The sequence below is a fragment of the Atractosteus spatula genome, chromosome 5 (genome assembly GCF_055471065.1).
Source record: "Atractosteus spatula isolate fAtrSpa1 chromosome 5, fAtrSpa1.hap1, whole genome shotgun sequence".
NCBI lineage: Eukaryota > Metazoa > Chordata > Actinopteri > Semionotiformes > Lepisosteidae > Atractosteus > Atractosteus spatula.
The window spans coordinates 12,292,222-12,316,798 of record NC_142710.1 but is presented as its reverse complement, the minus strand read 5'-3'; the positions used below and the strand labels follow the sequence as shown (position 1 = coordinate 12,316,798).

Sequence of the window (24,577 nt, the reverse complement as noted above, 5' to 3'; positions counted from 1 at the left end):
CCTATTGTAACAGGACTGTTCTACTGTACTGGACTGTAGTTCCTATTGTAACAGGACTGTTCCTCTATACTTGACTGTAGCTCCTATTGTAACGGGACTGTTCTCCTGTACTGGACTGTAGCTCCTATTGTAACAGGACTGTTCTCCTGTACTGGGACTGTAGCTCCTATTGTAACAGGACTGATATATTGTACGGACAGTTAATCTTCCGAATACAAGATATGCATAAACAAGACTGTTTATAGGTCATTACAATGGAATTCTATTCTTATTTATTCATTATAATAAAAAGGACTGACTTTATTGAAAACAGATTGTATATTTACATCAGTACTGGAGTCACAGCCAGTCAACGGAAGTTGATAATATGTAATATTATATTGCTCCCCACCAACACACACCAACAGACACACGCACACACGCACAGTCTGCCCCCACAAGCGGGACTTCTTCATTATGAGATCACTCCCCCCTTCCCACCAAATCTCAGGATTTGGAATCACAATTAACTCCAGGCTTGTGTTCTCTCAGTCCTACATCACCCGTCACACTCACACTCATACACACAAGCACTCGCACACTGCCTCACTGCCCACTCTCCGTCCTTCAGTGTCTCAGTCCTACACCATCTCTGTTGCACTCACACTCGCATGCACACTCGCTCACTCATGCCCACACTCCCTCGCACGCTCACACTCGTTCACACTCACTCACACTAACACGCAACACACTCTCAGTTGCTCACTCACTCAAAACTCACACTTGCTCACACTCGCTCGCACGCCAGCACTCGTTCACATTTGCTCACACTCACACTCGCGCGCACGCCAACACTCGTTCACACTTGCTCACACACTCACACTTGCTCGCACGCCAACACTCGTTCACACTTGCTCACACACTCACACTCATTCGCACGCTAGCACTCGTTCACACTTGCTCCCACACTCACACTCGCTCGCATGCTCACGCAAACACTGCACTGCCCCTCCCTGTCCTTTAGTCTGAGGTGCAGAACCCCACACAACAGTCTCTCCCTCCTCCTCCCCCTCCTCTTCCTCAACCAGCAGTAGAGCAGATGACAGTCTCTCCCTGCCCCTCCTCAACCAGCAGTAGAGCAGATGACAGTCTCTCCCTCCCCCTCCTCTTCCTCAACCAGCAGTAGAGCAGATGACAGTCTCTCCCTCCCCCTCCTCTTCCTCAACAGCAGTAGAGCAGATGACAGTCTCTCCCTCCCCCTCCTCTTCCTCAACCAGCAGTAGAGCAGATGACAGTCTCTCCCTCCCCCTCCTCTTCCTCAACAGCAGTAGAGCAGATGACAGTCTCTCCCTCCTCCTTCTCTTCCTCAGTCCATCTTGAGGTTGCGGTAGATGTAGCGGATGAAGGCCAGGGAGGACCAGAAGGAGACAGTGCCCAGCATGAGGGCGAAGACGAGGGCGGTGAGGAAGGAGTAGCCGAAGAACTCGACACTCTGGACCAGCCCGCTCATGCTGGAGCGGTTGCGGTAGTAGAAGAGGGAGTAGAGGAAGATGAAGATGCCGGTGGAGCCGGTGCTGAGCACGCTGCGCCACCACCAGCGGTGGTCCTCGCCCGACAGCAGGAAGTAGGTCAGCGCCACCGAGATGCAGGCGCCCACTGATAGCAGGATGGCGAAGACCACCAGCAGGATCCCGTACAGGGTGTAGTGCTCCCTGCCCCACACTGTGGCAAAGATGTAGTACAACTCCACGGAGATAGCGCTGAGAGAGAGACAGGGGTTAATACAGACACACTGACGGGACACTCCAGTACATTAACACTGCGCTGAGAGAGAGGGGTTCATACAGACACACTGACTGGACACTCCAGTACATTAACACTGCACTGAGAGAGAGGGGTTAATACAGACACACTGACTGGACACTCCAGTACATTAACACTGCACTGAGAGAGAGAGGTTAATACAGACACACTGACTGACTGGACACTCCAGTACATTAACACTGCACTGAGAGAGAGGGGTTCATACAGACACACTGACTGACTGGACACTCCAGTACATTAACACTGCACTGAGAGAGAGGGGTTCATACAGACACACTGACTGACTGGACACTCCAGTACATTAACACTGCACTGAGAGAGAGGGGTTAATACAGACACACTGACTGACTGGACACTCCAGTACATTAACACTGCACTGAGAGAGAGGGGTTCATACAGACACACTGACTGGACACTCCAGTACATTAACACTGCACTGAGAGAGAGGGGTTCATACAGACACACTGACTGACTGGACACTCCAGTACATTAACACTGCACTGAGAGAGAGGGGTTCATACAGACACACTGACTGACTGGACACTCCAGTACATTAACACTGCACTGAGAGAGAGGGGTTAATACAGACACACTGACTGACTGGACACTCCAGTACATTAACACTGCACTGAGAGAGAGGGGTTCATACAGACACACTGACTGGACACTCCAGTACATTAACACTGCACTGAGAGAGAGGGGTTAATACAGACACACTGACTGACTGGACACTCCAGTACATTAACACTGCACTGAGAGAGAGGGGTTCATACAGACACACTGACTGACTGGACACTCCAGTACATTAACACTGCACTGAGAGAGAGGGGTTCATACAGACACACTGACTGACTGGACACTCCAGTACATTAAAAAAAGCTCAATCTCGCATCAGGATGTTGGACCTGTGTAGCCCTGCCCGCCCCGGCCAGCAGTACCTGAAGGGCAGGAACCCCCCGATGGCCATGTGCACAGCGGTGTGCTTGTACCAGGGCTGGGGGGGCACCTGGCGGGGGATGTTGCGGGTGCGGCAGGGGGCCTGGAAGGGGCCAGCGCGGTTCTTGCCCAGGATGCCCCCAATGACGGCCAGCGGGAAGCCCACCAGCGCCCAGACGCACAGCAGCAGCAGCACGGTGGACACAGGCAGGGCCTGCGTGGAGCCGCTCAGCCAGTGCACAGTGTTGACCACACTCCAGGTCAGGAACAGGGGCGCTGGGGGGAGAGAGACAGGGTCACAGAGAGACAGACAGGCAGTGCACAGTGTTGACCACACTCCAGGTCAGGAACAGGGGCGCTGGGGGGAGAGAGACAGGGTCACAGAGAGACAGACAGGCAGTGCACAGTGTTGACCACAATCCAGGTCAGGAACAGGGGCGCTGGGGGGAGAGAGACAGGGTCACAGAGAGACAGACAGGCAGTGCACAGTGTTGACCACACTCCAGGTCAGGAACAGGGGCGATGGGGGGAGAGAGACAGGGTCACAGAGAGACAGACAGGCAGTGCACGGTGTTGACCACACTCCAGGTCAGGAACAGGGGCGCTGGGGGGAGAGAGAGAGAGACACCTGGGTGTCAGGACAGGGATACAGACACAAGAGAACAGTAGGACACTTAAAGACCAAAACAGTGAGGTGTAGCGACACAGAGAGATGTGCAGACAGAGAGACAGGCAGGCTGATGAGCAGACAGACAGGTGCTGTTCCTGGAGAAGAAGCTGAAGTCAGGATGTTAAAGACAAGACAAAGACCGACAAAGAGGAAGACCGGTAGAGAGACAGGACGTGTTACCGGAGAAGAGACTGGAGGTCAGGATGATGTTCCAGACCCAGCGCTGTCCCTCGATCTGCCTGTAGAAGTGCGAGGAGACGAATCCCGACACGCAGCTGGTCAGGGCGTACAGCGCGATCGCGGCGGAGTTGATGGCGCCATGGCGATGCACGTTAAACATTCCCAGCAGCGCCATGACGATGATCCCTACAGAAAAGAGAGACGGCAGGTGGTCAGCGTACTGCAGTCTGTCACCATCACTGCTAGTTGAGGTGCAGTTCCACCGCTGAGCCTGTGCAGCGCGGGGGGGCGCCAGATCACAGAGCAGTATTCTGAACAGCGACGAAGCATGTATACAGTCCTGATTTTCCAAAGCTGGTAAAAATTTTATAATGAATGGGAACAAATAAAAGGAAACAAAGTCTAAATCTGTATAATGATCTGAGTTCACAATTAGTCATGAGTGTGAACAGGGCATGACATCAGTGTGGGTCACGGTGAGTAATGAGTGTGAACAGAGCATGAGATCAGTGTGGGTCACAGTGAGTAATGAGCGTGAACAGAGCATGAGATCAGTGTGGGTCACGGTGAGTAATGAGTGTGAACAGAGCATGACATCAGTGTGGGTCACGGTGAGGAATGAGTGTGAACAGAGCATGAGATCAGTGTGGGTCACGGTGAGTAATGAGTGTGAACAGAGCATGAGATCAGTGTGGGGCACGGTGCGTATTGAGTGTGAACAGGGCATGAGATCAGTGTGGGTCACGGTGAGGAATGAGTGTGAACAGGGCATGAGATCAGTGTGGGTCACAGTGAGTAATGAGTGTGAACAGAGCATGAGATCAGTGTGGGTCACGGTGAGGAATGAGTGTGAACAGAGCATGAGATCAGTGTGGGGCACGGTGAGTAATGAGTGTGAACAGAGCATGAGATCAGTGTGGGTCACAGTGCGTAATGAGGGTGAAGAGAGCAGGAGATCAGTGTGGGTCACGGTGAGGAATGAGTGTGAACAGAGCATGAGATCAGTGTGGGTCACGGTGAGTAATGAGTGTGAACAGAGCATGAGATCAGTGTGGGGCACGGTGCGTATTGAGTGTGAACAGGGCATGAGATCAGTGTGGGTCACGGTGAGTAATGAGTGTGAACAGAGCATGACATCAGTGTGGGTCACGGTGAGTAATGAGTGTGAACAGAGCATGAGATCAGTGTGGGTCACGGTGAGGAATGAGTGTGAACAGAGCATGAGATCAGTGTGGGTCACGGTGCGTAATGAGTGTGAACAGAGCATGAGATCAGTGTGGGTCACGGTGAGGAATGAGTGTGAACAGAGCATGAGATCAGTGTGGGTCACGGTGCGTAATGAGTGTGAACAGAGCATGAGATCAGTGTGGGTCACGGTGAGTAATGAGTGTGAACAGAGCATGAGATCAGTGTGGGGCACAGTGAGTGACTACTGTGTGGCAGTATCTGCGTACTCACCAGTGGCCAGAGTGAGAAACTGTGCCCCAACCCCCAGCACAGCACACAGCAGGCTCTTACAGGAAGGGAAGCGGAACACATCAGTGTGGATGATTTTCCAGCCATTGTCACCCTGATCGAGGTCATCACAGCCTCCCTCCTCCTCTACATTGTACCTGAGAGAGAGGGGTTAATTCAGACACACTGACTGACTGGACACTCCAGTACATTAACACTGCACTGAGAGAGAGGGGTTCATACAGACACACTGACTGACTGGACACTCCAGTACATTAACACTGCACTGAGAGAGAGGGGTTCATACAGACACACTGACTGGACACTCCAGTACATTAACACTGCACTGAGAGAGAGGGGTTAATACAGACACACTGACTGACTGGACACTCCAGTACATTAACACTGCACTGAGAGAGACGGGTTAATACAGACACACTGACTGACTGGACACTCCAGTACATTAACACTGCACTGAGAGAGAGGGGTTAATACAGACACTGACTGACTGGACACTCCAGTACATTAACACTGCACTGAGAGAGAGGGGTTCATACAGACACACTGACTGGACACTCCAGTACATTAACACTGCACTGAGAGAGAGGGGTTAATACAGACACACTGACTGACTGGACACTCCAGTACATTAACACTGCACTGAGAGAGAGGGGTTAATACAGACACACTGACTGACTGGACACTCCAGTACATTAACACTGCACTGAGAGAGAGGGGTTAATACAGACACACTGACTGACTGGACACTCCAGTACATTAACACTGCACTGAGAGAGAGGGGTTAATACAGACATACTGACTGACTGGACACTCCAGTACATGAACACTGCACTGAGAGAGAGGTGTTCATACAGACACACTGACTGACTGGACACTCCAGTACATTAACACTGCACTGAGAGAGAGGGGTTCATACAGACATACTGACTGACTGGACACTCCAGTACATTAACACTGCACTGAGAGAGAGGGGTTCATACAGACACACTGACTGACTGGACACTCCAGTACATTAACACTGCACTGAGAGAGAGGGGTTCATACAGACACACTGACTGACTGGACACTCCAGTACATGAACACTGCACTGAGAGAGAGGTGTTCATACAGACACACTGACTGACTGGACACTCCAGTACATTAACACTGCACTGAGAGAGAGGGGTTCATACAGACACACTGACTGACTGGACACTACAGTACATTAACACTGCACTGAGAGAGAGGGGTTAATACAGGATGCTGTCCCTCTCTCACCGGGCGAAGTCGTTCTTCAAGACCCTCATGAGGATGATGATGACGAAGCCCAGCAGCAGCACCACCAGCACCAGCGAGTTGATGATGGAGAGCCAGTGGATCTCCAGTGTCTTGGGGAAGAAGCTGTAGTCGCGCAGGCGCTCGCTGCGCCGCCCATGGGGCAGGGGGCTCTCGAACCAGCGCACGCTGTAGGTGTGGGTGACCGCCAGGCCCCCCGCTGCGGTGCCGTCCAGCGGCACGGGCTTCACGTCCTTCACCGACACGTTGGCGAAGATGACCGCGTCGCCATTGTACTCGATGTTGAAGTCCAGGTGCGTCCAGAGCCCCACCTGAGAACGAGGGGGACCTCAGTTACCACAACTCACACTGCCGCACACCCCTTCTGCCACGCGGCATCTGAGGGAGGAGTATTCCTGATGAGTGTCCCAGTAAGCCGAAAAATATCCCACGTATTGCCGAACGCGCACACACTCGCACACACACGACACTCGCACGCACACACTCTCACACACTCTCACATGCACATGACACTCGCACGCACACATTCTCACGCGCAGACACTCTCGCATGCACGATACCCTCACACGCACGCTCACACTCACGATACTCTCGCACGCACTCGCAGACACACGATACTCTCGCACGCACTCGCAGACACACGATACTCTCGCACGCACGCACACACTCACGATACTCTCGCACGCACTCACAGACACAATACTCTTGCACGCACTCGCAGACACACGATACTCTCACACGCACGCTCACACTCACGATACTCTCGCACGCACTCACAGACACACGATACTCTCGCACGCACGCTCACACTCACCATACTCTCGCACGCACGCTCACACTCACCATACTCTCGCACGCACTCGCACATGCAGACACGATACTCTCGCACGCACTCGCAGACACACGATACTCTCGCACGCACGCTCACACTCACGATACTCTCGCACGCACTCGCAGACACACGATACTCTCGCACGCGCTCGCACACGCAGACACTCTCCCATGCATACACACATACGCACTCACTCTCGCATGCAAACCGACACTCTCAAACACACTGTGGGCAACGAGCTGTGCACAGCTGTGGGCTGTGCGCTGTGCACTGTGGATTGTGGGCAGTGCTCTACAGAGTGCAGGGAAGTGGCTCTCTAGCCCCACCTTGTGGCTGTGAGGCAGGAAGCCACTCTCCTCCATGTACCCCACGAAGCCCCAGATGGGGATCTCGTCCAGAACGAACTCAAAATAATACAGCTCCTCCACAGCCTCCTTCAGCTGCTCCACCTGAAATAGAGAGGAGACCAGTGGAAACTCCAGGGAAATACAGTTACAACGGAGAACAGGATGCACTTTGCACAAAGGATGGTGGGAGCATGGAACAACCTGCCCAGCCATGTACATGCATTTTGCTTTAGAGTTTTCTTTACATTGTCTGCTGCTGTAAAACAAAATATGCCCCAGGGGGGACAATAAAGACTCTGTCTCATGTTGTGGAAGCTGATACTTTGGCTCCTCTCAGGAAACAGCTGGATGAAAAGCTTGGCTCAATTAGAGACTAATGAGCTAACGAGCGAGATGGGAGAAATGGACTCCTCTCCTCTGTGACCAGTCTTGTGTCTCGAGACAAAGGCGGCGACAGAGCTGCTCAAAGACGGAAACGGTCTCGAGAGAGACACCGCCAGTGGCCCGCGCACCTCCTTCTCCGTCAGCGTGAGCTCGCACAGCGTCTTGCGCTCGGCATTCTCCCGGAAGCGGATCTCGTACAGGCTCTCCGCCATCCTGTCCCCGTCCAGCACCTCGCCCAGGCTGAGCGCCTTGTGCCGCACCTGCAAGGCAAGACCAGGCACTGGAAGAGGTGCAGGCCAGTGAGAAACGGCGCCCCCTCCCGCCCCCCAGGCCCAGCGGTAGAACTTCAGCAGCGCCGCACCAGCTGGCCGAGCACTGCTCACGCCTGCTCATGCAACGCACGGGCTGCCAGGACCCTTCTCCCACGGCACTCACTTTTCACACACCGCGCTCGGAACAGAGCGGCCAAGCACACTTCCTGCCCCAGCTCCCACACTCACTGCGCTCAGACTCTACACATATTGGTAACCAATCAATCAATCAATCAATCAATCAGTCAAAGTTTATTTATCAAATGCACAGCAATACAGTGTGCAGCAGTAGTTGCTGGCAATGAGATGTCTAGTAGTTAGGCAGCTGCGTCAGCGTGCGCAGGCTGCAAAGGGACAAGTAAAGGTTTATTCCAGGCTGAAAAGAGAAGAAAAAAATCACAACGTTTCAGTTTCCGTGGAGCTGTGAAGAAGGCTCCACAGACGAAACATTGTGCTTCCTTCCTTCTCTTTTCAGCCTGGAATAAACCTTTACTTGTCCCTTTGCACATATTGCTCACACTCTGCTCTTACTTTACACCAGGTGCACTGACGCTCCACACACCTGCCAGACTCTGTTCTAGACGAGCTCTCAGTTACATAATCGGGCCCTTAATTGGCCTAGTCATAGGATCAACTGGAGCTCTTTACTGGTTTTCAGTCTTGGGGGTGCACAACTCAAAAACCACCAACTCACTGGATGCCCAAACTTGAATTCACTAGTTCACTGAAGGATCAGAAGGAAAGACCAGCTAGTGTGGGGGTCACCAAGACCAGGGCTGGGAACCCCTGCGGTACACCTTACTCACAGTTCACTCACCTCCTTGGGCCTGCACACTGGCAGGGTGTAGTAATGGTAGGTCTCCTGGGGGTTGTGGTAGGGGCCGACCTTGTTCACATACAGGGTCACAGGGTCGCCCTGCTTGTAGGTGGCTGCCCCGCCCCCTGGGGGGAGGAGCCAGCAGCTCAGCAGACACGCCCACAGGCCCCCGCCAGCCAATCGCAGCCCCAGTCTTATCATCATGACAGCCTCTGTGAGAGGAAGAGAAGGGTGACTATAGACATTGTCAGTGACCACAGCCTGAACACAGAAACTGGACACAGGCAGAGCAGACAGGCTCAGTGACCACAGCCCAGAAACCAGGCTAGACAGATCTACTATCCAGAGCAGACAGGCTCAGTTACCACAGCCTGGAAAAAAGGCTCAGACAGATCTACTACCCAGAGAGGACAGGCTCAGTGACCACAGCCTGGACACAGACAGGCATTGTTGTCCAGAGAGGACAGGCTCAGTGATCACAGCCTGGACACAGACAGACATTGCTGTCCAGAGAGGACAGGCTATGCTCTCACTGCCATCAAGGAGAAGCAGAGCCAGAGATGCGCTTTTTGCTGCACTGTGAGATAAGCCAAACATTCCTCCCTAAAATAAAACATCTAATCCCAGAATTCCCACACCTGCCAGAACCAGAACAGCCTTCAATCCTACTGGGAGAGGAAACTCAACAGAGCTGCAGCCCAGCACGTGATCTCCTGTCACAGCCTGAGGAACAGAGAGTCAGCCTACTAATAATATGTTACTGTTGTATGTATTTGTACTAATTGTTACTGCTTTGGGAACACTGTAACCATGCCAATAACCACCTGAATTGAAGAGAGACACAGACTCACTGCACACACTGGCTGTGGTGTTACGTGTGAAGGCACACTGTCCGTTAAGAAGGTATTTAGTGGAACCTGTATACCAAGTTCTACAAGACACAAACCACACTGCTGCAGACACTGACTGACCCCTCCGGGACCAGGACTGGACAGCCCTGCTGCAGACACACTGACCGACCCCTCCAGGACCAGGACTGGACAGCCCTGCTGCAGACACACTGACTGACCTCTCCAGGACCAGGAATGGACAGCCCTGCTGCAGACACACTGACCTCTCCAGGACCAGGACTGGACACCCCTACAGACACACTGACCTCTCCAGGACCAGGACTGGACAGCCCCGCTGCAGACACACTGACCTCTCCAGGACCAGGACTGGACAGCCCCGCTGCAGACACACTGACTGACCCCTCCAGGACCAGGACTGGACAGCCCCGCTGCAGACACACTGACTGACCCCTCCAGGACCAGGACTGGACAGCCCCGCTGCAGACACACTGACTGACCCCTCCAGGACCAGGACTGGACAGCCCCGCTGCAGACACACTGACTGACCCCTCCAGGACCAGGACTGGACAGCCCCGCTGCAGACACACTGACTGACCCCTCCAGGACCAGGACTGGACAGCCCCGCTGCAGACACACTGACTGACCCCTCCAGGACCAGGACTGGACAGCCCCGCTGCAGACACACTGACTGACCCCTCCAGGACCAGGACTGGACAGCCCTGCTGCAGACACACTGACTGACCCCTCCAGGACCAGGACTGGACAGCCCTGCTGCAGACACACTAACCGGACCCCAAACACATTTGGGAGAGACAATTGAGAGACATCAATTACCCTGTGTGGACTCAGGAAGACCATACAGACTCCACACAGTCCCTTACCAACAAGGATCCAACTTGGATATACAGACAGGTCACGAGAAGTTGTACACGCGGCTTAAATCACTCATAAAGGAAAACTACATTCAAAATATTAAAAAAAAAAGAAGAAGAACAAAAGTCCTTCTGTAGACGGCACATGAAACGCACCGATCCACAATTTCACCCGCTCATATTTGCATACACGGGGGGGGGGTCATTCCCGAACGAGCTGTCGCCGACAGCGGAGAAGAGCTCGGGTTTGGAAAGACGCCCCGCCGCCGCTCACGTATCGACAGAGGCAGAGACCGCGCAGACCCGCGGGCAGGTGAGAGCCGGAGCCGCTGGACAAGGACCGGTCACTCTGCGTCCAGCCTGGCCAGGCGCAAACCCCCTCCCTCCCCCTCCGCCTGTCCCGGCCGAGAGAGAGACTGCCAGGCGCAGCTCCCGCATGTCTAAAATCGCAGCGAAATGTTAGGCTCGTACCCCGGCCCGTTTCCTCGTCCCTGTCGGTTCCCCGGGGCTGCTCGTTTCAGCTGCCGGAGAAGCGGGCTCCGACTCCGGCGACACGCCGCTCGCAGTCCTCGGTGTGTGGTGGTGGTGGTGGGGGGGGGCGGCCCAGGCTGCGACCTGTTTCTTCTTCACCGTCTTCCACCAAGGCCAGGGCCGTGCGGGATCTCAGACGTCGCCGGCTGGTCTCAACCCGAGCTGGATTCCGCGGGCAGGACGGCGGCCCGCAGCAGGCGCAGAGCAGACACCTAATCCACGTCAACTTCCAAACAAACCCCTCCAGCCGGGCTGTTCCGGGTGGGGCGGGGCCTGCCCCGAGGACGTCACCGCGGAGGAGAAAGGTGTGTTTGTGACGACATCAAAGGGGCGTGTGGGTGTGGTGGCCATATTGGTAAAGGAAACCTTTTTTATTGTAGCAACAGAACTACATACACTACATGCAAAAGTACATACAAGTTTATCAGGAGTACTTAATACAGTTGCATTTTACAAAAAAAAGATTAAATGAGGTAATTAAAGAGAAGGTACGCACAGCTTTCGTGTTTTTACATTTGGAAATAGTCTGGAGATATGCTGTAAAGGAAAGTTTTCATTTAGAAAATAAGTTAGTGAGCTATCAAACCGCAACAGATTAATAGAGAAGACGCTCGCATCACTTCAGGCGTTTTCTGGTACATTTCTTCCTTCAGTGACACTGAAAAATGCTATTTAGAAACTTGAAAATACAGCTTGTTTGAAAGCTATGATCATAATCTTTTATGGGAATTTAAGCTGGTGAGAGCTAAGACGAAATTCGGATTTTGATTGTGATATTTTTTCAATTTTTAGATAAAAAAAAGATACTTGTCCTTTCGGTAACATTGTCTCCCATTACCAAAATGGCGACTCAAAGGCTTCAAGGCTGCTCACGGTTGGAGCGAAAGCCTTTGCAGGCATAACATATCGCGTATCGAGCCTTAGCGCCTCACATCAATGACATTAAAAAATGACATCGATGTTGCGTCGATCGATGCCTTTTCCTGGATCATTCCTCGTCAGGCAACACCAATCAAACGCAACTGATCGATCCCCCTGACTCGAACGTGGACTCGCTCGACGGTCGATGAGAGATGCTTGGTCGGCGAGTTTCGCGCGAAAGCGACGCATGGTATTGGCGCGGTAGCTGCAGGCGGGCGTGAGAGCCGCACTTGGGCACCGCTGTTTGGACGCGTTGGCTGAAAGGGCTGTGGAAGGAGTTTCGGAAACGACGTAGTGGTTTGGTAAGGGTGATGCTGTTTATCCAGAAGCGGTCCCGCCTTGTGTCCCAGGAGTAGCTGCAAGAGGCGCAGCGCTGAATTGGAGGGAGGTGGGGAGAAGCTCTTTTGTTCGCGCTCGTCTCGTCCAGCACGGAGCTGCCCCCACTGTCCAGCGTGCGGCTGTGTTTTCGGGTTCAGGGGTGATGATTTGTGTGCAGGACCGGCTGGTGGGAGCCGTGGCCGCGAAACGCGGGGTCGAGACCCCCGTAGAGACCCGCACGGGACAGACGCTGATGCTATCGCTGAACACAATTGACTAAAAGGCTTTTAATTGTAGAAGATGATGGTTTGGAGTCTCGGATTTGAAAACGGTCGGGGAAAGGTGACTTTGATATTCTTGGGCAGACGGTTCCAGAGCTTAAGGTCGCAGCGGGAGAAGTGTCTGTCACCCCCCCGAGTGTGGATGGGCTCGGGGCACAGACAGGAGCCCAGAGTTAGAAGAGCGAAGGTCGCGAGGTGGGGAGTAGGGCGATAATACTTCAGGCAGGTACTGAGGTGCCAAGCCATGCAGAGCCTTAGAGATGAGCATGAGGGTTTTAACGTCCACACGGAATTTGACTGGAAGCCAGTGCAGGGACTCCAGGACAGGAGTGATGTGATCACTTGCACTAGACCTGGGCAGGAGCCTGGCTGATGAAGTTTGTTCAGGGCAGCCTCGGGGTACCCCAGCGAGCCGGGTGCTGCAGTAATCGATTGTGGGGAGAAACACCAGCAAGGGGTTCGTCTGGCCCACCCACGCGGCTACAGTCTGCGACAACACAGGGTGCAGCCTGGCGACGGGTCCCAGTGAGATCCGTGGCCAGTGTGCTGGGCCGCCGGGCTGTGGCGTGCGGCGCTCTCCGACACCCCCCCCCCCCCCCCCCCGGCTGCGGGTCAGGCGGGTGACGGGGCTGACGGGCTCATCGGTTTCACCCCCAGGGTCCCGGGGAGCCTCGGCCGTCACCATGGGAATCCACGGGCTGGCTAAGCTGATCGCGGACCAGGCGCCCGGCGCCATCAAGGAGAACGACATGAAGAACTACTTCGGTACCCGACCGCCTGCCGTTTCCCGGGCCTGGGCTGCGGTGACGGGAAGCGAGCGAGAGGGGGCGCTGTGCCCCCGCTGTGAAATACTCCAGGGAGCTGGAGTTCCCCGAGTGGCGTGAGGGGAGGGGGAGGTTGTTGTTGTCTAACGTTGTGAGCATGTTGTGAGAACCCTAAGCAGACAATACACACGAGCCGACCATCTAACCAAGATAAATAACAGCAAACAGAAACAGACCCTGACGAAATACAGGCTCAGTGACCACAGCCTGGACACAGAAACTGGACACAGACAGACCTGGCTGTCCAGAGAGGACAGCCTCAGTGACCACAGCCTGGACACAGACAGACCTGACTGTCCAGAGAGGACAGCCTCAGTGACCACAGCCTGGACACAGACAGACCTGACTGTCCAGAGAGGACAGGCTCAGTGACCACAGCCTGGACACAGACAGACCTGACTGTCCAGAGAGGACAGCCTCAGTGACCACAGCCTGGACACAGAAACTGGGCGACACAGACAGACCTGACTGTCCAGAGAGGACAGCCTCAGTGACCACAGCCTGGACACAGAAACTGGGCGACACAGACAGACCTGACTGTCCAGAGAGGACAGGCTGTGCTCCCACTGCCAGCGGGGAGAAATAGAGACAGAGGTGCTCTTCCTACTGCACTGTGACAGATACTCTGGGATTAGAGAAACATTCTTCCCTAAACTCAGAAATCTAGTCCCAGAGTTCCCACACCTGCCAGAATCACAACGGGTCCCAATCCTACTGGGAGAGGGAGGAGGGAACTCAGTGGAACTGGCAGCCCAGTATGTGATCTCCTGTCACAGCCTGAGGAACAGTGAGTCTGTCTCCCAATAATGCTCCATATGTTTATATGAAAATATCTTATGATGTGTCTCTATTGTAAATGTCGGTAGATTGTTTTATGTTAATTATATTTGATTTGCTTTGGCAACACTCATCTTATTCATTTGTCATGCCAAAAAAGCATCTTGAATTGGAATTATCTCTCATGTCGGTGCCTCTGTGCATCACTGTTTCACGATCCAACCCAATAGGCCGTAAGATCGCCATCGACGCGTCCATGAGTATCTACCAGTTCCTGATAGCTGTGAGACTGGACGGCAACGTGCTGCACAACGAGGAAGGAGAGACCACCAGGTAAAAAACCTGTCTCATTGCCTACCTGTCTCTCTCAGTGCAGTGTTAATGTACTGGAGTGTCCAGTCAGTGTGTCTGTATGAACCCCTCTCTCTCAGTGCAGTGTTAATGTACTGGAGTGTCCAGTCAGTGTGTCTGTATGAACCCCTCTCTCTCAGTGCAGTGTTAATGTACTGGAGTGTCCAGTCAGTGTGTCTGTATGAACCCCTCTCTCTCAGTGCAGTGTTAATGTACTGGAGTGTCCAGTCAGTGTGTCTGTATTAACTCCTCTCTCTCAGTGCAGTGTTAATGTACTGGAGTGTCCAGTCAGTCAGTGTGTCTGTATTCACCCCTCTCTCTGTTCCCCTCAGTCACCTGATGGGAATGTTCTACAGGACTATCCGGATGTTGGAAAATGGGATCAAGCCTGTCTATGTGTTTGATGGCAAACCACCAGAACTGAAATCTGGAGAGGTCAGAGGTCGTCGCAGCCTGTCTGTTTTGCTCTCGCAGTAAGAATGAGGCAGAGGACTCACTCCCCTGACCCACTGGTGTAGCTCGGGATTGTGTGGGCTCCCCGGTCCCTGTTCTGAGATTCAGATTCAGTCTGTGTCCCGAGTGGGTATGGACAACTTGTGGACAGCTCCACAAGCATGTCTGTCTGATGATCCCTTGACCTGCAGGACAGAGGGGGTCACGGTGGGGGTCAGGGGGCAGTGGGGTTGTGGTGAGGGGTCAGGGGGCAGAGGGGTCGCAGTGAGGGGAAGAGGGGTCGTGGTGAGGGGCTGAGGGGTCAGGGGGCACTGGGGTCACAGTGTGGGGCAGAGGGGTCGTGGTGAGGGGCAGAGGGGCACTGGGGTCGCAGTGTGGGGCAGAGGGGTCAGGAGACACTGGGGTCGCGGTGAGGGGCAGAGGAGTCAGGGGGCACTGGGGTCGCGGTGAGGGGCAGAGGGGTCGAGGGGCAATGCGGAGGAGTTGAGACAGTCCCTGTCTTTTCCGCCTGCAGGCAATGATGGTGCAGAAACACGATTCTGTCTGCGACTCGTTGAGCTCTGTCTGTGGCGCTCAAGCGCGACCGTTTCCTCTGCTCTGGGAAACAGAGGCGGTTCGTCGCCCCGCAACGCGTACCAGTACTGCCCCCGCGCTGTCCCTCGTTGGCTCCCCGCTCGGGCCTCCTGACAGGAGGAGGAAGGGGAGGGCTGTGTTGCAGGACAGTCTGGCTGTTCGGGGTGCTGGGGTAGAGAGCGCTCAAGTCCGACTGGGCTCCCCGAAAAAGCGGGGTGCACCGGTGCACGCCTTTTGTGGCGACGCTGCCTGACCGGGCGCTGTTCTTTGCCGGCAGCTGGCGAAGCGAGGAGAGAGACGGGCCGAGGCGGAGAAGCAGCTGGCAAAGGCACAGGAAGCAGGTGACTGACTTCAGCACAGGGGCATTGTGGGGAGGCGGGCGAGATCACATCGAGGGGCATTGTGGGGAGGGGGCGGGGTCACATCGAGGGGCATTGTGGAGAAAAGGGCGGAGCCACAACACTGGCTTTGTGGGGGGAAAGGGCGGAGCCACAACACACTGGCTTTGTGGGGGAAAGGGGCGGAGCCACAACACACTGGCTTTGAGGGGGAAAGGGGCGGAGCCACAACACTGGCTTTGTGGGGGGAAAGGGGCGGAGCCACAACACACTGGCTTTGTGGGGGAAAGGGGCGGAGCCACAACACTGGCTTTGTGGGGGGGGGGCAGAGCCACAAAACACTGGCATTGTGGGGGGGGGGGGCGGAGCCACAAAACACTGGCATTGTGGGGGGGAAAGGGCGGAGCCACAACACAATGTACTGCCCTTGTGGGGATGATTGTGAGTTCACAGTGTGTAATATGGGGCAAATGGATACAGCACAGGGGTCACACACACTGTCAGTGTCCTTATACAGTGAGTGCTATGCTGTGACATTATTTTGTGTTACTTAATGTCAGGGGAGCAGGAGAACATCGAAAAGTTCAACAAACGACTGGTGAAAGTCACCCCCCAACACAACGAAGAGTGCAAGAAACTGCTGTCACTGATGGGAGTGCCTTATATCGAGGTGCTGTCTATAACCAGTGTGTCTGTCTTTCTCTCAGTGCAGTGTTAATGTACTGGAGTGTCCAGTCAGTCAGTGTGTCTGTATGAACCCCTCTCTCTCAGTGCAGTGTTAATGTACTGGAGTGTCCAGTCAGTGTGTCTGTATTAACCCCTCTCTCTCAGTGCAGTGTTAATGTACTGGAGTGTCCAGTCAGTCAGTGTGTCTGTATTAACCCCTCTCTCTCAGTGCAGTGTTAATGTACTGGAGTGTCCAGTCAGTCAGTGTGTCTGTATGAACCCCTCTCTCTCAGTGCAGTGTTAATGTACTGTAGTGTCCAGTCAGTCAGTGTGTCTGTATTAACCCCTCTCTCTCAGTGCAGTGTTAATGTACTGTAGTGTTCAGTCAGTGTGTCTGTATGAACCCCTCTCTCTCAGTGCAGTGTTAATGTACTGGAGTGTCCAGTCAGTCAGTGTGTCTGTATTAACCCCTCTCTCTCAGTGCAGTGTTAATGTACTGGAGTGTCCAGTCAGTCAGTGTGTCTGTATGAACCCCTCTCTCTCAGTGCAGTGTTAATGTACTGTAGTGTCCAGTCAGTCAGTGTGTCTGTATTAACCCCTCTCTCTCAGTGCAGTGTTAATGTACTGGAGTGTCCAGTCAGTCAGTGTGTCTGTATGAACCCCTCTCTCTCAGTGCAGTGTTAATGTACTGGAGTGTCCAGTCAGTGTGTCTGTATGAACCCCTCTCTCTCAGTGCAGTGTTAATGTAACCCCTCTCTCTCTCCCAGGCCACCTGTGAGGCAGAGGCGAGCTGTGCAGCCCTCGTAAAAGCAGGGAAAGTTTATGCCACAGCAACTGAGGATATGGATGGGCTGACGTTCGGAACAACAGTGCTGCTGCGACATCTGACTGCCAGTGAAGCCAAGTACTGATGCACCTGCTGTACTCTGTGTACAACACACCCTCTACAGCACAATTGTTTCTAATGATCTATCTTATACTGGTCAGTCACTATGTGTGTCTTTAACTCCTCTGTCCCTAGGAAACTGCCGATTCAGGAATTTCATTTTAATAGAGTTTTACAAGACATGGGACTGACACACGAACAGGTACTCTCAGTGTTCATTTCCAGTCAGTCAGTGTGTCTGTATTAACCCCTCTCTCTCAGTGCAGTGTTAATGTACTGGAGTGTCCAGTCAGTGTGTCTGTATGAACCCCTCTCTCTCAGTGCAGTGTTAATGTACTGGAGTGTCCAGTCAGTCAGTGTGTCTGTATGAACCCCTCTCTCTCAGTGCAGTGTTAATGTACTGGAGTGTCCAGTCAGTCAGTGTGTCTGTATTAACCCCTCTCTCTCAGTGCAGTGTTAATGTACTGGAGTGTCCAGTCAGTCAGTCAGTGTGTCTGTATTAACCCCTCTCTCTCAGTGCAGTGTTAATGTACTGGAGTGTCCAGTCAGTCAGTGTGTCTGTATTAACCCCTCTCTCTCAGTGCAGTGTTAATGTACTGGAGTGTCCAGTCAGTCAGTGTGTCTGTATGAACCCTTCTCTCTCAGTGCAGTGTTAATGTACTGGAGTGTCCAGTCAGTGTGTCTGTATGAACCCCTCTCTCTCAGTGCAGTGTTAATGTACTGGAGTGTCCAGTCAGTCAGTGTGTCTGTATGAACCCCTCTCTCTCAGTGCAGTGTTAATGTACTGGAGTGTCCAGTCAGTGTGTCTGTATTAACCCCTCTCTCTCAGTGCAGTGTTAATGTACTGGAGTGTCCAGTCAGTGTGTCTGTATGAACCCCTCTCTCTCAGTGCAGTGTTAATGTAGTGTAGTGTCCAGTCAGTCAGTTTGTCTGTATTAACCTCTCTCTCTGTCTCAGTTTGTAGACTTGTGTATTCTCCTGGGCTGTGATTACTGTGGTACCATCAAAGGGATCGGCCCCAAGAGAGCCATTGACCTGATCAGACAGCATGGCTGCATCGAGGAGATACTGGAGAACATCGACTCCTCTGTGAGCCTCTGCTTGTTCACTGCTTGACAGTACAGTACAACCTAGTACTGTGTATTTTTTATGTAAACAGTGACCATCAGTCAGACAGTGAACCAAATTGCAGTGCAGTAGTGAGTCTCCAGTCTGAGCCACCCACAGTGCAGTAGTGAGCCTCCAGTCTGAGCCACGCCGCAGTGCAGTAGTGAGCCTCCAGTCTGAGCCACCCACAGTGCAGTAGTGAGCCTCCAGTCTGAGCCACGCCTCAGTGCAGTAGTGAGCCTCCAGTCCGAGCCACCCACAGTGCAATAGTGAGCCTCCAGTCTGAGCCACACCGCAGTGCAGTAGTGAGTCTCCAGTCTGAGCCACCCACAGTGCAGTAGTGAGCCTCCAGTCTGAGCCACACCGCAGTGCGGTAGTGAGCCTCCAGTCTGAGCCACACCTCACTGCGGTAGTGAGCCTCCAGTCTGAGCCACCCACAGTGCGGTAGTGAGCCTCCAGTCTGAGCCACACCTCACTGCGGTAGTGAGCCTCCAGTCTGAGCCACCCACAGTGCAGTAGTGAGCCTCCAGTCTGAGCCACGCCGCAGTGCGGTAGTGAGCCTCCAGTCTGAGCCACACCTCATTGCGGTAGTGAGCCTCCAGTCTGAGCCACGCCGCAGTGCGGTAGTGAGCCTCCAGTCTGAGCCACGCCGCAGTGCGGTAGTGAGCCTCCAGTCTGAGCCACGCCGCAGTGCGGTAGTGAGCCTCCAGTCTGAGCCACCCACAGTGCGGTAGTGAGCCTCCAGTCTGAGCCACACCTCACTGCGGTAGTGAGCCTCCAGTCTGAGCCACCCACAGTGCGGTAGTGAGCCTCCAGTCTGAGCCACACCTCACTGCGGTAGTGAGCCTCCAGTCTGAGCCACCCACAGTGCAGTAGTGAGCCTCCAGTCTGAGCCACGCCGCAGTGCGGTAGTGAGCCTCCAGTCTGAGCCACACCTCATTGCGGTAGTGAGCCTCCAGTCTGAGCCACGCCGCAGTGCGGTAGTGAGCCTCCAGTCTGAGCCACGCCGCAGTGCGGTAGTGAGCCTCCAGTCTGAGCCACCCACAGTGCGGTAGTGAGCCTCCAGTCTGAGCCACACCTCACTGCGGTAGTGAGCCTCCAGTCTGAGCCACCCACAGTGCGGTAGTGAGCCTCCAGTCTGAGCCACACCTCACTGCGGTAGTGAGCCTCCAGTCTGAGCCACCCACAGTGCAGTAGTGAGCCTCCAGTCTGAGCCACGCCGCAGTGCGGTAGTGAGCCTCCAGTCTGAGCCACACCTCATTGCGGTAGTGAGCCTCCAGTCTGAGCCACACCGCAGTGCGGTAGTGAGCCTCCAGTCTGAGCCACCCACAGTGCAGTAGTGAGCCTCCAGTCTGAGCCACGCCGCAGTGCGGTAGTGAGCCTCCAGTCTGAGCCACCCACAGTGCAGTAGTGAGCCTCCAGTCTGAGCCACGCCGCAGTGCGGTAGTGAGCCTCCAGTCTGAGCCACCCACAGTGCGGTAGTGAGACTCCAGTCCGAGCCGCGCCGCACTGTGGTAGTGAGCCTCCAGTCCGAGCCACCCACAGTGTGGTAGTGAGCCTCCAGTCCGAGCCGCGCTGCAGTGCAGCAGTTCAATAGTGAACCTGCAGTCTGCTCCACACACAATCTTTGTGCTGCACAGTAGAAACCACCGCAGGTTATTTTGTTTGAGAGCGTTGATTTTCCCTGCTTGTGGGCTGGACCTGGGGGCTCTGGTGGTCCTGTTTCCCTGGGGACCCCCAGACAGTGTCCAGGAGTGTGACGCCCCGCTCCCTGCCCCCTGCAGAAGCACCCTGCGCCCGAGCCCTGGCTGTACAAGGAGGCGCGCGCCCTGTTCCTGAACCCCGACGTGGTGCAGTGCGAGTCCGTGGAGCTGCGCTGGAGCGAGCCGGACGAGGAGGGGCTGCTCCAGTTCATGTGCGGGGAGAAGCAGTTCAGGTACTGGGTTCTGACGGGCCGGTCCAGTTCTCACTCTGACCTACTGGACCGACGAGCTGGTGTACCGGACTGACGGACCGGCCCACTGGACCGGTGAGCTGGCGTACTGGCCCGCTGGACCGGTGAGCTGGTGTACGACTGACGGACCGGCCCACTGGACTGGTGAGCTGACGGACCGGCCCACTGGACCGGCTCGCACTCTGACCCACTGGCTTGGCACACTGACCCAGTGCAGCGGTCTGATGCACTAATGTGCCGGCGGGCTGACTCTCACTCCACTCTGTGGTTGTCGTGTCCCCAGTGAGGATCGAATCCGTAACGGCTGCAGGAAGATCGCCAAGAGCCGGCAGGGCAGCACCCAGGGGCGCCTGGACTCCTTCTTCACCGTCACCGGCTCCCTCTCCTCCAAGCGCAAGGTACCGGCCCCTTCCTGTCCCTACGCCACGGCCTCTTCCTCTCTCTCTCCCCTTCCTGTCCCTACGCCACGGCCTCTTCCTCTCTCTCTCCCCTTCCTGTCCCTACGCCACGGCCTCTTCCTCTCTCTCTCTCTCTCCTTCCTGTCCCTACGCCACGGCCTCTTCCTCCCTCTCTCTCCCCTTCCTGTCCCTACGCCACGGCCTCTTCCTCCCTCTCTCCTTCCTGTCCCTACACCACGGCCTCTTCCTCTCTCTCTCTCTCCTTCCTGTCCCTACACCACGGCCTCTTCCTCTCTCTCTCTCCTTCCTGTCCCTACGCCACGGCCTCTTCCTCCCTCTCTCCTTCCTGTCCCTACGCCACGGCCTCTTCCTCCCTCCCTCTCTCCTTCCTGTCCCTACGCCACGGCCTCTTCCTCCCTCTCTCTCTCCTTCCTGTCCCTACGCCACGGCCTCTTCTTCTCTCTCTCTCTCCTTCCTGTCCCTACGCCACGGCCTCTTCCTCCCTCTCTCCTTCCTGTCCCTACACCACGGCCTCTTCCTCTCTCTCTCTCCTTCCTGTCCCTACACCACGGCCTCTTCCTCTCTCTCTCTCCTTCCTGTCCCTACGCCACGGCCTCTTCCTCCCTCCCTCTCTCCTTCCTGTCCCTACGCCACGGCCTCTTCCTCCCTCTCTCTCTCCTTCCTGTCCCTACGCCACGGCCTCTTCTTCTCTCTCTCTCTCCTTCCTGTCCCTACGCCACGGCCTCTTCCTCCCTCTCTCCTTCCTGTCCCTACACCACGGCCTCTTCCTCTCTCTCTCTCTCCTTCCTGTCCCTACGCCACGGCCTCTTCCTCTCTCTCTCTCTCCTTCCTGTCCCTACGCCACGGCCTCTTCCTCTCTCTCTCTCTCTCTCCGTCCTGTCCCTACGCCACGGCCTCTTCCTCTCTCTCTCTCTCTCTCTCTCTCCGTCCTGTCCCTACGCCACGGCCTCTTCCTCTCTCTCTCCTTCCTGTCCCTACGCCACGGCCTCTTCCTCCCTCTCTCCTTCCTGTCCCTACGCCACGGCCTCTTCCTCCCTCCCTCTCTCCTTCCTGTCCCTACGCCACGGCCTCTTCCTCTCTCTCTCTCTCCTTCCTGTCCCTACACCACGGCCTCTTCCTCTCTCTCTCCTTCCTGTCCCTACGCCACGGCCTCTTCCTCCCTCTCTCCTTCCTGTCCCTACGCCACGGCCTCTTCCTCCCTCTCTCCTTCCTGTCCCTACGCCACGGCCTCTTCCTCCCTCTCTCTCTCCTTCCTGTCCCTACGCCACAGCCTCTTCCTCTCTCTCTCTCTCCTTCCTGTCCCTACGCCACGGCCTCTTCCTCCCTCTCCTGCCTTCCTGTCCCTACGCCACGGCCTCTTCCTCCCTCTCTCTCCTTCCTGTCCCTATGCCACGGCCTCTTCCTCTCCCTCTCTCTCCTTCCTGTCCCTACACCACGGCCTCTTCCTCTCTCTCTCTCTCTCTCTCCTTCCTGTCCCTACGCCACGGCCTCTTCCTCTCTCTCTCCCCTTCCTGTCCCTACGCCACGGCCTCTTCCTCTCTCTCTCCCCTTCCTGTCCCTACGCCACGGCCTCTTCCTCTCTCTCTCCTTCCTGTCCCTACGCCACGGCCTCTTCCTCTCTCTCTCTCCTTCCTGTCCCTACGCCACGGCCTCTTCCTCCCTCTCTCTCCTTCCTGTCCCTACGCCACGGCCTCTTCCTCCCTCTCTCCTTCCTGTCCCTACGCCACGGCCTCTTCCTCCCTCTCTCTCTCCTTCCTGTCCCTACACCACGGCCTCTTCCTCTCCCTCTCTCTCCTTCCTGTCCCTACGCCACGGCCTCTTCCTCTCTCTCTCTCCTTCCTGTCCCTACGCCACGGCCTCTTCCTCTCTCTCTCCTTCCTGTCCCTACGCCACGGCCTCTTCCTCTCTCTCTCTCTCTCTCCTTCCTGTCCCTACGCCACGGCCTCTTCCTCCCTCTCTCTCTCCTTCCTGTCCCTACGCCACGGCCTCTTCCTCTCTCTCTCTCCCCTTCCTGTCCCTACGCCACGGCCTCTTCCTCTCTCTCTCTCTCCTTCCTGTTCCTACGCCACGGCCTCTTCCTCTCTCTCTCTCTCTCTCCTTCCTGTCCCTACGCCACGGCTTCTTCCTCTCTCTCTCTCCCCTTCCTGTCCCTACGCCACGGCCTCTTCCTCTCTCTCCTTCCTGTCCCTATGCCATGCCAACTTCCTCTCTCGCTCTTTGTCGCTCAGGAGCCTGAGGTCAAGGGGCCGGCGAAGAAGAAGCAGAAGACAGGTGCAACGCCAGGCAAGTTCAAGAAGGCCAAGTGAGGAGGAGGAGGAGGTCACCCTGCTGGGCAGCGGCCGCTGTCGACCTCCCCCCGCACGCCCCCAGCAAGTGGTCCCGCTGTTTCCAGGAGCTGCTTGTGTAGTAGTAGCCAGTGTTCGTGACGTTTTGTGTTTTTTTAGTTTTGGCGCTCCGCCAGGACCTCGTTAGTACGCGTGCCAGTGTGGCTAACGAGTCGCTCCCCTGCTTTGTGCTGTTGAAAACAATAAAATGACCGAGATCTGTCTGGGGTGTGGGCCTGTGCACAGCGCCGGTCGCTCGGCTTCGGAGCAGATCTTCGCCTCAGGAAGTGGGTCGGCTTGATCCGGAAGAGGCCCGCCCCCCCCCCAGCACGTAGCTGGACCGGGGAGAGACCCACGGGCCTGGGAGACCTGCCCTCACAGACTGGGGTTGTGTTTAGGGGTTGTGTGTGTGTGTGTCTACACAGAGACTGGGGTTGTGCTTAGGGGTTGTGTGTGTGTGTCTACACAGAGACTGGGGTTGTGTGTGTCCACACAGAGAAACGGGGGTGTGTGTGTGTGTATCTACACAGAGACTGGGGTTGTGTTTAGGGGGTGTGGGTGTGTGTGTGTGTCCACACAGAGAAACGGGGGTGTGTGTGTTTATCTACACAGAGACTGGGGTTGTGTTTAGGGGTTGTGTGTGTCCACACAGAGAAACGGGGATGTGTGTGTGTTTATCTACACAGAGACTGGGTTTGGGTTCAGGGGGTGTATGTGTCAACACAGAGAAACGGGGGTGTGTGCGTCTACACAGTGACTGGGGTTGTGTGTGTGTGTGTCTACACAGAGACTGGGGTTGTGTTTAGGGTTTTGTGGGTGTGTGTGTGTCCACACAGAGAAACATGGGTGTGTGTGTTTGTCTACACAGAGACTGGGTTTGGGTTCAGGGGGGTGTGTGTCTACACAGAGACTGGGGTTGTGTTTAGGGGGTGTGGGTGTGTCCACACAGAAACGGGTTGGGTTTAGGGTGTGTGTGTGTCCACACAGAGAAACGGGGGTGTGTGCGTCTACACAGTGACTGGGGTTGTGTGTGTTTATCTACACAGAGACGGGTTGTGTTTAGGGGTTGTGTGTGTGTGTCTACACAGAGACTGGGGTTG

The 24,577-nt window shown here is 55.2% G+C and overlaps 2 protein-coding genes across 5 annotated transcripts; one reads left to right on the top strand and one right to left on the bottom strand.

The window, feature by feature from the left end:
- Positions 1-249: 249 nt before the first annotated feature.
- tm9sf1 (transmembrane 9 superfamily member 1) lies at positions 250-11,574 on the bottom strand. Its single transcript, XM_088916695.1, has 9 exons — positions 11,226-11,574; positions 9,032-9,243; positions 8,032-8,163; positions 7,499-7,621; positions 6,323-6,651; positions 5,048-5,202; positions 3,590-3,775; positions 2,742-3,015; positions 250-1,739 (listed from the first exon to the last, which is right to left on the bottom strand). Exons 2-9 carry the CDS (start codon positions 9,233-9,235, stop codon positions 1,346-1,348), a joined length of 1,797 nt encoding a protein of 598 aa, XP_088772821.1. The 5' UTR covers positions 9,236-9,243; positions 11,226-11,574; the 3' UTR covers positions 250-1,345.
- Positions 11,001-23,700, top strand: fen1 (flap structure-specific endonuclease 1). 4 transcript variants are annotated; one of them, XM_088916710.1, is made up of 12 exons: positions 11,001-11,067; positions 13,463-13,570; positions 14,637-14,739; positions 15,090-15,192; positions 16,061-16,124; positions 16,682-16,791; positions 17,555-17,691; positions 17,809-17,875; positions 18,631-18,762; positions 20,565-20,716; positions 21,018-21,132; positions 23,382-23,700. In XM_088916710.1, exons 2-12 carry the CDS (start codon positions 13,489-13,491, stop codon positions 23,457-23,459), a joined length of 1,143 nt encoding a protein of 380 aa, XP_088772836.1. In that variant the 5' UTR covers positions 11,001-11,067; positions 13,463-13,488; the 3' UTR covers positions 23,460-23,700. The 4 variants fall into 4 exon arrangements, with proteins under 4 accessions (XP_088772836.1, XP_088772835.1, XP_088772833.1 ...); XM_088916709.1 differs by lacking the exon at positions 11,001-11,067 and adding an exon at positions 11,520-11,590; XM_088916707.1 differs by lacking the exon at positions 11,001-11,067 and adding an exon at positions 11,724-12,508.
- The last annotated feature ends 877 nt before the right edge of the window (positions 23,701-24,577 follow it).

Coding starts and splice junctions, on each gene's coding strand:
- tm9sf1 (XM_088916695.1), bottom strand. CDS start 9,235: ATGATGATAAGACTGGGGCTGCGATTGGCTGGCGGGGGCCTGTGGGCG. Junction 8,164..9,031: donor CAGTGTGCAGGCCCAAGGAG/GTGAGTGAACTG, acceptor CTTGCCTTGCAG/GTGCGGCACAAGGCGCTCAG. Junction 6,652..7,498: donor TCCTGCCTCACAGCCACAAG/GTGGGGCTAGAG, acceptor CCTCGTTCTCAG/GTGGGGCTCTGGACGCACCT.
- fen1 (XM_088916710.1), top strand. CDS start 13,489: ATGGGAATCCACGGGCTGGCTAAGCTGATCGCGGACCAGGCGCCCGGC. Junction 15,193..16,060: donor CAGAACTGAAATCTGGAGAG/GTCAGAGGTCGT, acceptor CTTTGCCGGCAG/CTGGCGAAGCGAGGAGAGAG. Junction 17,876..18,630: donor TGGGACTGACACACGAACAG/GTACTCTCAGTG, acceptor TCTCTGTCTCAG/TTTGTAGACTTGTGTATTCT.